At 34.6% G+C, this 15,651-nt stretch overlaps 1 protein-coding gene across 3 annotated transcripts in view; it reads right to left on the reverse strand.

The window, feature by feature from the left end:
- Nucleotides 1-15,030, reverse strand: part of GBE1 (1,4-alpha-glucan branching enzyme 1) — a 103,658-nt gene extending 88,628 nt beyond the window's left edge. For all 3 annotated transcript variants that reach the window (XM_033518528.1, XM_033518514.1, XM_033518517.1), the window contains exons 1-2: nt 14,823-15,030; nt 7,038-7,150 (exon numbers count right to left, since the gene is read on the reverse strand). In XM_033518528.1, coding sequence (XP_033374419.1) covers nt 7,038-7,150; nt 14,823-15,015 — 306 coding nt within the window. In that variant the 5' untranslated portion in view covers nt 15,016-15,030. The remainder of the gene's footprint in view (nt 1-7,037; nt 7,151-14,822) is intronic.
- Between the last annotated feature and the right edge of the window lie 621 nt (nt 15,031-15,651).

Here is a 15,651-nt window from a genome sequence, read left to right on the forward strand (position 1 = left end):
CTTGATCAGGTTAAAAAGCAAAGCTTTTTTTCCTTTTTTTTTTTATTTTTGTGTTTCTCTTAGAAAACTAAGAGAAACTAGTATTAACAAAAAATACAGAAAACACTGCATTATCTATCTGAATAAAAATGTAATTCAAAAGATGGAGCCAGTAGCCTAGTATTACAAAATATCTATGCAGATAAAAATACCATAGGAAAATCAAACTCAAAATCCAGGAAATCATAAGAGAGTTGTTAAAAAATGAAAGTGACATCACACAGAAACATTCCCAATTGATTTTAACAGTCAAGTGCATAGAAAATAGTTCACTTAATCATCCAAGTACATGGATTTATAACTGTTACCTACACAAGGGTGGCATTGTTAGGAATGAGGGACAGCCAGCTTATTTTCACATCAGGAAAACACACATCTGCACTGAGAGAAAGCATTCAGATTTTTCTTTCAGTCTAGAATTCTGTTTTTTAAAACCTTCCATCAAAAAAAATTAATCAAAGAAAAACTTAGGAATCTCTAAAATACACAGTTGAAAAAATATTTTCCCTCTCTATGACTTAACCAGAAACAAGTTACTATAAGAACAGTGATGAAGCTTAAAGACTATAAAAATTTGTATGCACAATATAGAAGCATTCCTGTATGTATTCTGTTATTCTCTTAGTTAAGAGGCTTGGGGTACAAGACTATGGTTTGGAAAGCAACCATAATAATAAAAAAGCACATTATACATACAACAAGTGTAACTTATCAGAGTTGTTTCAAGCAATGTCAAGTAGAAAAGAAGCTGAATAAGTATGTAATATGGGCACCCAAGCATTAAGTATTACTTATCCTTAACTACAGAGCATTTGTATCAAGGACAGCTGCTGCAGAATGCACCTTGCAACTGGGTGGCTGGGCCACACTGCAGAGAATGTCAGGAGCTTTCCCTAGAAATTGGGCTTATCCTCCAAAGAAAAAGCAATTCCCATGAGAATGCTTATATAGTCTTAATATGGACTCTCAAATTCTGTTTCAAGACCTCTTCTTCTTTATGATGTCTCCCTCTTTTCCTCAGGAAAAAAAAAAAATCACGTTTTGATTAAATGCACACCTAATAGTAATTGAAACAATTAGTCTTCTGTATGGATAAACTAAAAGTAAAATATCTTAAAGTATTTTTAAATAGAAAAACCTACCAGAGAATTGTTCAATCTTCAAGTCACAGGAGAACCAAGTCTGCCAAAATAACTGAACAGGAGTACTGAACTCAGTCTTCAACCAAGGTTCCAAAGAACAACAGTTCATTGGTGCCACAACCTCTCCTACGAACCCATGAGGAGCTGCACTTTGTTTACTAAATTCAAACAGACAACATCAAGAGACCATTTATCTCCCACTGAGGTAACATCTCTTCCTGCTGGCAAACCTCATCTGTAACCCAAAGAAGGCTATGATAACCTGCTGAAGGTCATGGCTCACAATCACATAGTGGAACATGAATTAATGTTCTACTTCCTGTCAGCATGACTTATATACAGAAATGCATATGGTACATGATTGAAGTGCTGTTTAGTAACTTCAAAATCCCAGGAATACATGTCAGGGTATGTACCATGACGCTGCAGAACACTTGTTTCATGTAAAAAGCAGAATAACTAGAAGTGCTTCTATGTGTACATGTAAGGAAACAGCAAACATTTCTTCAGGAAGGTTTCCACTGAAATCAAGTTTAGTACCTCTGCTCAGGGTACCCAAGACTCTCTCTGTGAAAGCCCTCTGACTGCACATAACTTACCTCATAATGAAAACAATCGCCCCAAGAAAGTGTTGGATTCCCCAGTGTCAGACACCTAAAATCCAGCTAGACAGGGTGCTGGGCCATCGTGACCAGGCCTTGCTTTTGTCAACAGCGGCTGGACAAGAGGATCCTTGAGGCCCCTTCTAACCAGGTATTATTCTGCTTCTATTTACATCTTACAACCCTGAAAAGCCCACCACATCTTTAACACTTCTTTCCCCAGAATCCTAGCCAGCAGCCTGCCATTATTAATAGATTCCTGTGTTTCCACATTGTCATTATAAACACGTTTTTACTACGGAGTGCTTGAAGTGCATGAAACCTGAACTCCACACCAGTCTGGTACTATGCTGCTGCACCTCCTGATCAGTAGGGTCAGCTGCAGCACCATCTATTTCATTGGTGACAGTAATTACACTTGATGAATTTTACTAGCAGTCATTCCCTGACACAGATTAACCTACCCCCTCACCATATTTGATTCCTCTTCAAGGTTTACAAGTTTAACACATAGCGTGCAGATCTACTATGAAGTATAGGACAAAGTGATAAAAACCGTAAGGATTAAGTTTTAAAAATATTCTTTGCAACTAGCTTTCCTCTGCCCAGCTCCTCATGAATACAAATGTACTTTTAGGTACTTTCAATCATGATTAATAAACTGTTAATGTTCTGACTCAATGTAGTTCTTCCTTTGCACACTTGAATATTAAAAAGGGTAATACATTTGGACTGCAAAACTATTAAAACCAATCACAGTGAACTTTGAAAGCATTTTCTACAAACTGATGAAAGAACTGTGTTGTTCATGCTTGTCTCGCTCTTGTACTGGCCTTGGCACCTATAACTCCTGTTCAGCAATCACTGAAACCACTCAAACATGCAAGAGTAGCAGTAGAAAAATATTGTGTTAACAAGTGCCCAGGTTATCAAATCTAATCACCTCATTACAGTACAAGGTACTCCCCCAAAAAACTATTGTCACCATTTCAATACATAGAAAAAAAAAAATATATATATATACACACACTCAGACATGTGAAGAAGAAAAGGATACAGACTTAAATACTGTAATGCAGTGTTTTTAAAAAAGTTTCTACCACTTTCTGAGGTGTTCTTTCCAGGAAAAACATATGAATTACATTTCATGAATATTCAAGTGGTATTTAGTTGCATATATACATGCACCCACCCAGCACATGGTAAGCTATGTCAGATGAGTTTATTAATCTAAAAAAAAATTGTTCTGGTAATAATTTCAGAAATCATGTATCTATTGTTATTATTAGAAAGTTGAACAATAACTAGTATTTTAATATATCCTCTCCAGCTCACAAAAGAAAATTTAGGAGTTCTGCTATAAAGATTCTTTTCCTAGTTAGTATTACAGAGCAACAGGTAGCTCTATCATAATTGCCAATATTTTTCAAGTACTGACCTTGCCATTTTTTCTTATTTAGATGTGTGAAAATATTTTAGAACTTGACCATGAATTAGGAAAATATTTTCAACTAGGTTTAAATTCTTAAAGGATTCAAACTGCCAATTGTTTTCCATTTTGTGTTGTTCCTTGACATTCCTGTAAATAATATTAAGCAAATTCCCCAGTGCAGATACTAAGATCTCAATTTTTACCAACACTATCCGTATCCCTAATTTTACCTACTATCCCTGACACTATTTCAAAATTAGGATCTTGTCAACTACAGTGAAAACTTAACTTGCAGGTACATTTAAGCAGTTGGAAAAATCAATTATAAATAAACAGTAAAAGGACAAAGTGTAACACTGATTAAACTCCGGCATTACTACGACCACACATGATGAGACTTGCTATAAAAGTCTATCCATGATAATTTTTTTAGAAGGTTGCTGTGTTCTGTAAAAAGGTAATTAAGAATACCAAAAATGAAGGAAAAAAATCATTTTCCACCACAAAAGGCAAGTACTTGCACCCCAACTGCTATCACTGTAGAGTGACAAACATGCTGATTATTTAAGGAAAACACTTTCAAACTACCTCATTAGAAATAATGAGAGGTAAAAATGCTTCTTTTATGAAATGATAACATTTGGCTTTGGGTTTAAATCTGTGCTCACTTGTGACATCTGTCAGAAGCTTCAAAGACAGTACTATCTTACCACAATAGCAACTGTATTTTTTCACTTAACTCACCCTAAGCTCCCAATTGATCCATGGAAGAAAGAGAAAAGATACCCTTTTCTAGCAGGTAACCTTATTTTGAAGATGGATGTCAAAATTCACAAGGGAGTCACTCAACTATCATAAGCTTCCATCTCTTCACACAGAAAAGTGTCAGAAGATATACAGCAGGCTTTTTAATTACTCGTTTTTTGCAATGTTTACATTTACATATGAGAAGACTGCCTGAAAAGCTACAGTAGACAGCCTGCTACTATTGAAAACAGGCAAACGTTTGACCTCTGCTCCTCATTTATTTTCCCATGAAAATATTTTGTGACCTGATCTAAATTAGTGTCACTGACTACACTCCATCCATTTCCCATTCTGGCTTAGATATTACTTATTTAAAAGAAATGACCTTGTTACCATTTCAGAACTTGGCATTTGCCTGTGTGGAACTGAAGATCAAAACACAGTAGACAGAAGCTAAAGATAAGGACCTTCTGGAGGAGACATTTTTTTTCCCTTAACAGATTAATCACCACAGTAATGTCTGAAGCTGACTATTTTAACTTAAGTTTTTAAGAATCATAGTGGCAAAAGAAACTTTTAAAGCTGTGATTTCCTTAGGCTTCTTTAGTAAAGAAAAATGGGAAATACTATCATTATTAGAAAGCTGTCTGTTGTCTAGTCTGGTGCAGACACCAGTGCCTGTGTACTTCAACATTACCTCTGCAATCTGCATAGCAAATTCTATCTGCAAACAATCAATATTCTCAGCTTCTACATGAACAAAGAACAGCAAAACTGTGCTCTAATACACAAAATACAGACATTATGAACAATCATAAATGTTTGAACCATGTAGCTCAAGGAAAACTTACGGAAAAGCAGAAACTTTCTGCACCCATTGGTAGAATGGGAGAGGGTAAGATCAGCTGTAGCATGAAGGTAAGGTACATGCCTACCATGTGAATACTCCAAAAGCTTTTGTGATAAACCACCTTTGAACTACCTTTACTGAAGCCTTTTTTTGTTTTTTTCTGTTAGTCCCATCATCTGACTACATCACAAGTACACATTGTGAAGTGTTGGATTCAGTCCTGAAGGCAGCACAGAACAAAAACAAAATGTCATGGAAGATTACTAGCAAAGCTACAGATGAGGCTGGGAGTAGCTCCATATGGATGGAGCCATCAATTATGATTACATACACTCATGAATCAAGTTTCTAAATATTTGGTCCTTTTATTAAGGCATATACTCCAAAGAAAATTTGTTTCACATGCAGACAGACACTCCTGCTTCAAAAGCCTGTTAGACAGTAATGTAATTTGAGTGTCAATGACAGACATAACTTTGCCTAAAAATTGATCATGGAAAGCACAATTAAAGTAACAGGGTAGAAGAAACCTAAAACAAGAAAAATAAATAAATAAGGAAAAACTCACATTCTACTCTGCCTGTGGGTATCTTTTGGCTTTTCAGAAAACTCAGAGCAACTACAGAAGTAGAGCAATTCATCTTGCAAGTACATCAGTACCAAGAGCAATCAGTATAAATTCTGCATACTAAACAAATTATGTATAATGCAATCCTTGCTTTATGAGTTCAGATTTCAAAGAAAATGCTGAACAGGAAGAAAATACTATCAAGACATCAAAATAAGGAGATATGACCAGTGATTATCTAAGAGAAAAAAATCATTTTTCATTGCTCCAAAAGCATTTAAGAATCTATGCCTTTTTGCTATTATGTTTAATAATTATCAACACTCATCATCATTCACACCTCTTATCTTTACAAAGAGCATAGAATATTGTCCAGTAGATGAGTCAAGAGTTTTGTAGATAAAACACAGAAGGTAAATTTAGCAACAATCAAAAAATCTAACCTACTTGCGTCTCAAAACCATGGAAAATATTAAACAACCATTCTGCACTCTCATACCTTGCTAAATAATACCTTGCATTTTTGAGTTGCAGACAACTGTTTTCTTTCCTGCTCTGTAAAATAAAAGCAGCTTTCTCGTCCTTGAATAATTATTCCTAAATTTCAATTTATCTTTATTTATTACCGGGATGATTTCATAAGCCATAACAAAAAGCACAGAGATAAGCACACACACTGAGTAAGCATTTCCAGAGCATTCTTATACATATCTCTGGTTTAACAGATTTCTTGTTTCCTTAAGCTGATTTCCAGCAGAAAGTGAGGATTTTTTTTTCAGTATTTTAGTTGTGTTGATGGGATCTCTGAAAATACAGTAGTATAATAAAAATATTATTTGTATATATTTTACAAATATTATTTTGCTCGCAAATTCTTAATTTTCCTAGTCTACAGGTAACTTCAGTACATTTCTTTCCTTTACTACTTATTACTGCCCTCTGTTAGCACCCAGTATCTCTGCAACTCAAGCTCTGCATGCAACAAAGCACATCTCTGGTTTAAATCAATATTCACCTAGAAATCATCAGCTCTGCTGTTAGCTGTCATTGGGTGTATTTGCACTAAGCAAACAACTGTGGCATTTGACAGCTCAAAGAAATTTTCCATTAATTTCTGGAAGAAAGCATTTTAAGCTCATGGATGCTCATGAAATACAACTGTGTTCAGTTTCACATACTTAAGCCTTCCACTCAATACTCTGAATTCCTAAAGGGTAAGTAGAAGTTTTACAAATATGCATGCACCATTAAAGCAACAAAAAAAAAAAAAAAAAACCACCTGAAAAGCCATGGTTAAAAGTATTGAAAAAATTACCGAGACATTGAGAGTTTAATAGGATCCTAATAACATGTAGTTGCATCAAATACAGAAATGTTTTACCTATACTTTACTTAATTTTTATTTTTCAGATTTCAATTTGTAAACAGTTTTCCTCTTATAATATGGTGTAATACCCTACTACTACATTTCAGCCTGTTCCCAAAATCTTTGTGATGCTTAATATTTCGCTCCTTTAGGTCACTTTGTTCAACTAGATAAACTGATTCTGCTTCTTAGAACAATTAGAGGACGATAAATTTACTTAAAAGAAAACAAAATGGGCAGTAAATGAGTAAGAAGGGTTTACAAGAGGTGGAGTAAGTTTAGAACCAACACCTTTAGCTTTGATCCATGGGGCACAGGAGAATGGCCATCTTCAGGTGGAATGAACAACTCCCACTTCCCATATTCCAACTTCTTATATGGATGAGAAAATGGATTCCAGCCATCTGCAAATATAAGAAACAATACTAAGTGTTCATCTTAAAACGTATCCAATTCCAATTCAAAGGTGGAAGTCTGAGTTCCATCTTTCTCACAATAAACTTCAGTGAGAGCAGACACAAATACTTTTATACCTGATACTACACACACATTCAAAAGGGGTAAAATGAAATGCCACAGTATTAAGTCTTCAAGAAGATTCCTTTGTCATTAAAAAAATCAAAAAACTGAAGCAAGCTTAAATCCTACAATTCCAGATTCTTTGTCCTCTTTGGATTTACTGAGCACTGAAGATAGTCATTTTGGCCTGTACATCTGAGCAGACACCTGCCAAGGGAGTCTGGAGTGTCTGTAAGCACATTCAAGGTTAACTCCTAGGAATGGAGTAAAGATAACACTTCTGAACTGACACACTTCAGCAATGGAGTCATTTCTAGGCTAAAAGGAAGTAACAATATAAGTTTGAAAGTTCCTTTTTTTCTTTTTGCCTTAGTTCAAATTCAAGCTAAATAGGAACCAGTCAACACAGAAAACTGAATTACGAGATGCTAAAGCAACACATGTAAATCTCCTTCATGCTTATCTATTTCCATGGCATGGTCTCTTGTAATAAATAAAAACAATAAGAACAACAAAAAAAAAAAAAAACAAAAAAACAAAACAAAGAACCAAAAACCACACCAAAACTCACACATCATTGAAAGAAGAATAAGCAGCATTCAGTTCAAGAATATTAACTCAGACTTGTATAAAACAACATTGCTACTAAACATGTCAGGGTTAAAAACATTTCAATAAAAAATTGGCCAGCTAAACTGAAGCAGAATCATCACTTTTGCCACCATGGAAATCACAGCAGGGGAGGTAGAGAAATTAAGAAGTTCTACTCATCAGCATATGTATTTTCCAAAACACCAGTAATCACAAATATTATCTGCTGTGCAACAAAAAGATCATCTTCCCTAGCAATGCATGGATGTGTTGAGTTTCAGAGAAAGACCAGACTGCTTTCAAAGTTGTTGGTTGCATTTGCACAGCTGTTTAAACCCAAGAACTGCCAATCTTTAGTTAAAGAACACTCAAAGACACAAATTAAACAAGGCCACACAATGTGACAAAAATAACTATGCCAGACAAATATTCTGGTACCTACTCATTTTACAGTGGAGAGTAAAAGAGAAATGCAATTAATTCAGTATTCTATTTAGATGATAGTTTTTATGTTTAAAGTATTTGGATAATGGAGCCAAATTACACATATTAGCAGGGGGAAAGTATTTACTAAACTAATTCCTTAACAGCAGAAGAACTTACATATTAGTAAGATTTGAATATTTTTTCCCCCTTGGCTTTACACTGAAGTTTCAATGAAGAAAAATAATTAAACAAACACAACTAATATCTACCAGGACCAACATCAAACAAAACAACACCTTGGCAATTAAGCAATACTCCTTAATAAAATGTCTAAACTTCAAACTATAAACAGTTTATAAATATAATTATTAATAAAATATAGATATTTTATTAATATATTATTTATTAATAATAATAATAAATAATATATTATTCTTATTTATTAAGATATTATTTCAGGTCATGGTAAAAAGATGTAGAATACAGCACTTTAAAAAAGTTTTGGTTTTTCTTTTTTAATTATAAACAGTTAGACTGTCTCAAATAAATATTCCAGGCAAAAATGAGAAAACAGAAGATGAAAAATGTAACAAAGATGTTAAGAAGTCTCAAGAAGTATGTTTTAAAAACAGTTTAGGATTTATGACAGTCAAGACACATCTTGGGGGACTTACACTAGGTTCTTTCCATCTTCCTCTCCCCACAGACATCCCACCATCTTCATGGTTTCTCATGAAACTCTTTCCAATGGAGCTACACCTCTTGATTCAATGCACAAACTGAACATATGCCAGGTGATAAATACTGAGCAAAATTGAAAGTAACAGCAAGAAAGTCTTAGGCCCAGTTTTTATAAAATTCACCCAGGGGAACGTGCATGGAATCACATTCACCAAAACCACTGCATTCTTACAATACTGAAAAAGATTCTCATGACCTCTACTGAAACTACATCTCTTCCCTCCTTCAGAGGGGGAATGGTTACATCTCTCTACTTAGTTAAATAGTTCTTCTCTCCACAGAAAGATTTGATAGTTCTGCCAAAGTTGCCTGAACTTTCCCCTTCACCTGCCAGCAATGCCAGATGCTCCTGTTAATCCCTCCTGCTATCAGCCATAGTCTGTGACTGCAAGCCTGTGGCTCATGATTTAAAAATAAATGCAAAGCAATACCCATCTGCCCCAGATGGTCCTACTTAAACCCACTGCTTACTAATACTGTTTACTAATTACCCCTGGAGAGGAGCTCACTTAGAAAGATTATGACAGAAAACATTGCTTTGTATTAATGCCAGAGGCATAAAGAACATAGAACACTCTGAAAACTGAAGGTTCCCTTTAAAGAGACAGTGGCTCATGCTTCTCTCAGTTTTACTACTTGGTTTTCTGATTTTTCAGCAAAACTTAGCCAAAAATGCCTGAGGGAAAAAAAAGGAAAAAAACTCAACTAACCAACAAGGGATTACTAGACTATTATGAAGATGAAAATGAAAATGTCAAAAGAAATATCTTAGCTTAAGAACAGAGTCTTCAAAGATTCTGCCAACAACTACAAACAGGAAAAGGCTGAGATTACCAGCAGAAGTTCAAATAATCAGTTTGAATAGGTGTTGGGGAGAAGGGACACCATCACAGAATACCCCTAAGCCACACACAAAAGCAAAAGCTTCTGTACAAAAGTTGAAGCCTCATCTATGGCTTAATCCAACACAGAAGACATCTTTGATAGCCTGATACTTTGTTTTGTCCCATCTTTGTGATTGGATCTTCCAAATCCAGTCAATCATTTAAACATTACATCCTACCTCAGCAACAGGAGGCACAAGGGAACTTGCTCAAAACTACACCCTTAGCATGCCAAAGAATCATGAACTGAGCTTTTATGTAGAACAGAATTCAAAGCTATAAAGGTTTGGGTTCTACCATTAGTGACAAAAAACTCAATTTAAATGCATATTTCCAGATAAATGACAATTTGAGTGACTTCCTGCTCCATCTCCTGATTTTGTTTCCACACTGACAAGATATAGCCATACACCTCTGAGGCCCATGTCTGAACTTGGAGTTTCACACAAGAAATTAACACTTCTCACAGAGGAAAGGAGTAGTCCTTGCATATTAACCAAACAATTGACTTTGTCCGATATAAGAACTGTAGCTATTTTTTCAAAAGTGAAAAATCTTTATCAAATAAGGCTGAATTCTCAAGTGAAATCAAATCTCTTATAGCAATTGTATTTCCACATAATTTCTGATCAATTAAAGACGTCTAAGGAGAATAGAGAGTTCAGCAAACACACACCATCCTTGAAGAAAGTCTATCAGACAAGAAGCAGTTCAGACAAGGGAAAGAGCTTCAAAATCCCAGTATCCCAGCAAGAGACCTGTATTCCACTTGACTGGAATATGAAATCAGAACATAACTGGAGAGATTTTCCAAGGACACTATCCTGTTCTACAAAGTGGCTAATTAGGTCTTCCTCTTGCCACGTTAATAATTTTTAAAGCAGATTACATTAATGCTCATGCTCCTGCTCTTGAGCTGTTGGAAATTGGGCAAACAGCTCAAACACTGACATAAAAACAAGTGTCATTAATTCTCAGATAGGATGTTTCCTTGGATATTAGTGCCACCTTATATTAAAGTCTACCACTTTCAATCATCTGCACTTTAACACTGACTTTACTCATCAAACTTAAGTATTTTGCTATAAAAATCTTGGAAGGAAACAGTAAGAAATTCAGTAAGATAACATGACAGTACCTAGAATCTCTCAGTAAAAATCTGGAATTAAAAAAATCCAAAACATTCTGATACATAAAATTTTAGTCAGATGTGAGATACCCAAATTAGGAAGTACAATGCCTTAAGGTACTCCCTTTTCACTCTGAAGGGATACTGTTATAGTTTAAATAATAGACAAATATCCCCCCAGAACATAGTATCCTACCCTCCCCTTCACCATCCAACCACAGCAGAAGCCTTCCCCACCAGTGCAAGAAAAAGGAAGAAGAAACCAAACCAGACATTCCAGACTTATCAAAATTTTACATCAATGTTAGCTGGGAAGGAAGGAAGACAAATAAAAGAACAGAAACCACAACTATAACAATGTATTATAACAAATGCTGACTTCCAAATCAATATATGCATACTTACTCTTAAGCTTTTTAAAACCAGTAGCTTTCTTTTCAAAATTAAGGAATTGTTTACTGATAACTCACTGAGCCTCTGCATGACCAAATACTAATGTGAGTGCTCCAATTCCTAAATAAATTCTGTGGGTTACTCTCAAAATTCACAGTTCACTGACTTATTTTGAAATAGTTAATTGTAAAGCAGCAATAAATTGCCAGTAGTCACCAGGATCCTCAGCAATAGAGCACACAAATGAAATATTCATTGTTATCACTGAGAGCTTTTGAAGGAGTTATATTGTTGATAGTGCCTCTAGTATTGGAAATTCAGCTGACTAATTGCCTCATAGACTTGATTTACTGAGATGCTGAAAGTACTAATTGACAAATCTTAATGTTTTGGGATGTTCATTTAATACTTCTTAGAGTAAAGCATCATACTAGAGCACCAATAGATACAATACTTTTTCTCTTCAATTATGGAGTTTTAAAGAGACAAAACTAGGTCTGAAAGCATTGAGATTTTCTTGAATTCATGTTTTTCATTCTCCAATGCACTTACAGATTTGTGTGCTATTACTAGTTTCTAGCTTTTTCTTTTTTTTTCCTCCAAAATGCACAGTGATACTAAGTATTTTTCTGTAAATTGGAGTTATCCCATTAATTACAAGTTTCTCAGAATAAGGTATAAAAATACCATAATTTGAGTCAAAATACCCTAATAGCAAAGCTTTTATTGTCTGAGGCATAGAAGTCATTCACCAAAAACTACATGTACAGTACTGAGACTTCACATGTATATAATTACAGAAGTAAATTAGTCATATTTATCCTACACATAATTCATAACCAAGATATTATTAACTATCAGCTAAATTATAAATTTGGAAAAAAATAGTTCAAAGTCTGTGTATATAACCAATACTGGCCATTTTAATTTTTACTAGTTTTTGATCCTTAAGATGAAATAGCTGAGACTAATACTTTGTGTCATTACATCAAACATTAAGATGTTCTCAGACAATACCATATTATTAAGGAAAACACTGCTATCCATCTCCAAAAAAAAACCAAAAAAAATTAATTGACAGTTTTTATATTATATACCACCATATTTCAGTTTAAAACCTAAAGAGCTTCTGTCATCTAATTCCAAGGTTTATTTCGTTGTCTAAGATTTCCAACTTCCCGTGACGTGGTTACACTATGGTTCTTTTTATAAAAAAGTTTTATTTAAAAAAAAAATCTTATTAAAGGCTATCCCAATATCCAATTTAAGCACAATATAATCAAAAATTTAGTCTGAGACTTTAACCTGCTAGAAAATTTAAAGAAAGGTTAAAGGGATTCAGTTTTAATTAAACATATCTGTAGCAATCTGGCTCTAAATCTTAGGGTTTTGCAATCCAATTTCTCATGAGAATATTATTCAGGGAATGAATGACAACCTTCCATTCCTTCAGTCTTTCCAAGTATACTGTTGTCCCCTTTGGGAATGAATACTTTACTATGACTGACTGATATATACAAGAAACACAGTTCATCCACATTACAATGATTTTTTTTTTTATTTTTTTTTCCTTCTTCTTGCCATATTACATTAGGGTCTAAATACAACTACTCTAAGATATTAAATTTCTGCTTCATACGATGTACTACATCAAATATTTTAAATTAAGTAGGGTTTAGAAAACTATTCCAGTGTTTAGCTACCCTATTCTGGTATACATATACTTCCCACCCTCAAGCTAATAAAGCAATTTACAAGTTACAGCCTTTTTTCAAATTATCAAACATATTATTAAAAGTTTGTTTTTAATATTACTAGCTTTTAAAATACATATTTAAAATAAATGCACTCTAGCTGTGTTTATAAATTTAACCTGCACCCATCCCATGAAAATCTTGAGCAATGGGTGGAGTTGCAGCAAGTAGAGGAGGGACAAGGAGGAGAAATTTCTGTATATTTATACATATAAAATCGACCTATGAAAATAGTCTGATCTAGCTGCCTTGCAGTCTATATTGACACCTGAAATCACTGTTATCTAGCAGTGGGTGAACTATATAGAACTCATTATTCACTGTTGAATTAGAGGACATATCCAATTTCAATATTAAAATGCAAGAACTACACTAACATATTTATCAATGTCTATTCCAATAAAATGACAAGCGGCACTTCAAGAAAAGCTACTTTATCATTCACTATGTTAATCATATCAAACAGGAACATGGCTGAAAGCAGTGTTACACTAACTTTTGTGTTTCACTTCTGCATCAAAAACAGGATTTCTTTTTTTAATAAAAAACATTCCTACAATGGAGTTTCCTTTCAATACTTTCCTCAGACAGGGGTAAGGAATGGCTGACATTTAGCTTTGTGTCTAAGCTGAAGTAGTTAACTGCTTCAAAGAACTTCTTTTCCTATTGCTTTTTTGCAATATAAGTACACTGAACACACTCTAGATCAGCATTTTTGCAAAACCAAGGTCAGATAAATAAAACTACATGCTTCTGAAACACAGTTAAATGAAGTAAATAATTTCACAAAGTCCCCGTTCAGTAAGAACCAGCAATGCAAGAACTAGTACCTTGGCAGACCTAACAGAAGCAAGAGTAGAGGTGAAAAGGAAAATCAGAACAAAACTCTCCAAAACCCTAAACAAAAAGAACAGCAAGGAACTATATTACAGGGTTGAAGAGCAATGATGAATGTCACTTTCATCTAAAAATTTTAGAACATAATTTGACTGTAGATAGCCTTCAAATAAGAAGATTTATATTTTTGTTTCAAATTCAAAGGGAATAGTCTTCCTGGTTCTCAGAGCAAGAAAGGCAACTCCTCCATGTAATACTGCCACCATCCCATTCTTCTAACATCTTTCCTCCTTCTGCCCTCACAAAAACAGAGTACCTACTCTTTCAGTAATATTTGGCTTGACTTCAGGCTATAATTTTCCAGCAGAAGTTTTGTCTAAACTCTCAAAATGGGTGAGAATTCTGCCTTGGTCCTTAGACGACACTGTTGTTCGATCAGTAAAAGAAGATGAAGCAAATTATTTCACTGTTATTTTTGCTTCTCTGCATACAGTTTTATAAAAGTCTAGTTATAAAGCTTTAAAAAGAACTTCAGGAAGCTTAGATACAGCCTCAAGTTGCTGTGTGATCCAGTGGGACATGAGTCATTGCCTTTGGGGTATTAAAAAAATGCCTAACACTGACCACGAAACAGAAACACATCTTCATAAGCTACTGCAACACACAGGAAAATATTATTCATTTAAGCCATGACATATTTTTTACTATCAGAATTTCATCATTGCAACAAAATTTTCTTTAAATGTAGAGAATATTGATGTAGAACATTGTGCAGGGAAGACATTTTCCTAAGAATACTTACTGAAGTCACCTGCAAGAAACACTGCTTCTGCTCCTGGTGCCCACTCTTTGCAGTATATTCCACCATCTGGAAGTTGGTTAACTCCAAAGGTTTTGTAACTTTTTGTAAATTTACCAAGGCCACCTTCACTTTCCTCAATGTTCTTCAAGTGGTTATAAAACAGAGAATACCTTGCAATGAAAACAGAGAACATTTTATAGAAAGATTAGCAAGTGTCTCTCTTACATTAGCAAGTTTAAACCTCCCCCCCAAAAAAATTAATTAAACACACAAGATTCACTGCTCTCTAATAGAATAGAAAAAAAAAAAACCTCAAATACAAACCATACAATTTTTCCATGGTTGTTACACAGCCTAAAATTGCAATCTTTGTGTTTGTCAGTGCTTTCTATACTTTACAGGAACATTTTGCACTTTCTAAATAAAACTACACCTCCTGATTGGCAGCCAAGAAATCCCAGTATTACAACACAACAGGAGAACTTCACACTCTGAACAGCCTAGCACTTTTCCTTCCATCTTACTAATATCAGGCACAAGCCTCCTAGGGAGAGCTGGATGGGCCTGCCACTCTCTCACAGCCAGTTTTAATAGACAAGACATTCTCAGGCCATTGAAAAGTTTGCAGTACAGCATGTCAGCATGGACAAACCCATCTGGTCCTTGCAGAAAGGGGCTCATTAGGCAACCTCTTTACAGAGACAATCAGCAAGACTTTGCAGTCAGTCCCTGACACTGCAACAATTTGGAAAAAAACTACAGCTTCATAAAAATAATTATTTGGACTATACCCACTTACTCCAGTAGGAATTGAAATGCCCTAAACCTC

This window comes from Parus major, chromosome 1 (assembly GCF_001522545.3).
Source record: "Parus major isolate Abel chromosome 1, Parus_major1.1, whole genome shotgun sequence".
NCBI lineage: Eukaryota > Metazoa > Chordata > Aves > Passeriformes > Paridae > Parus > Parus major.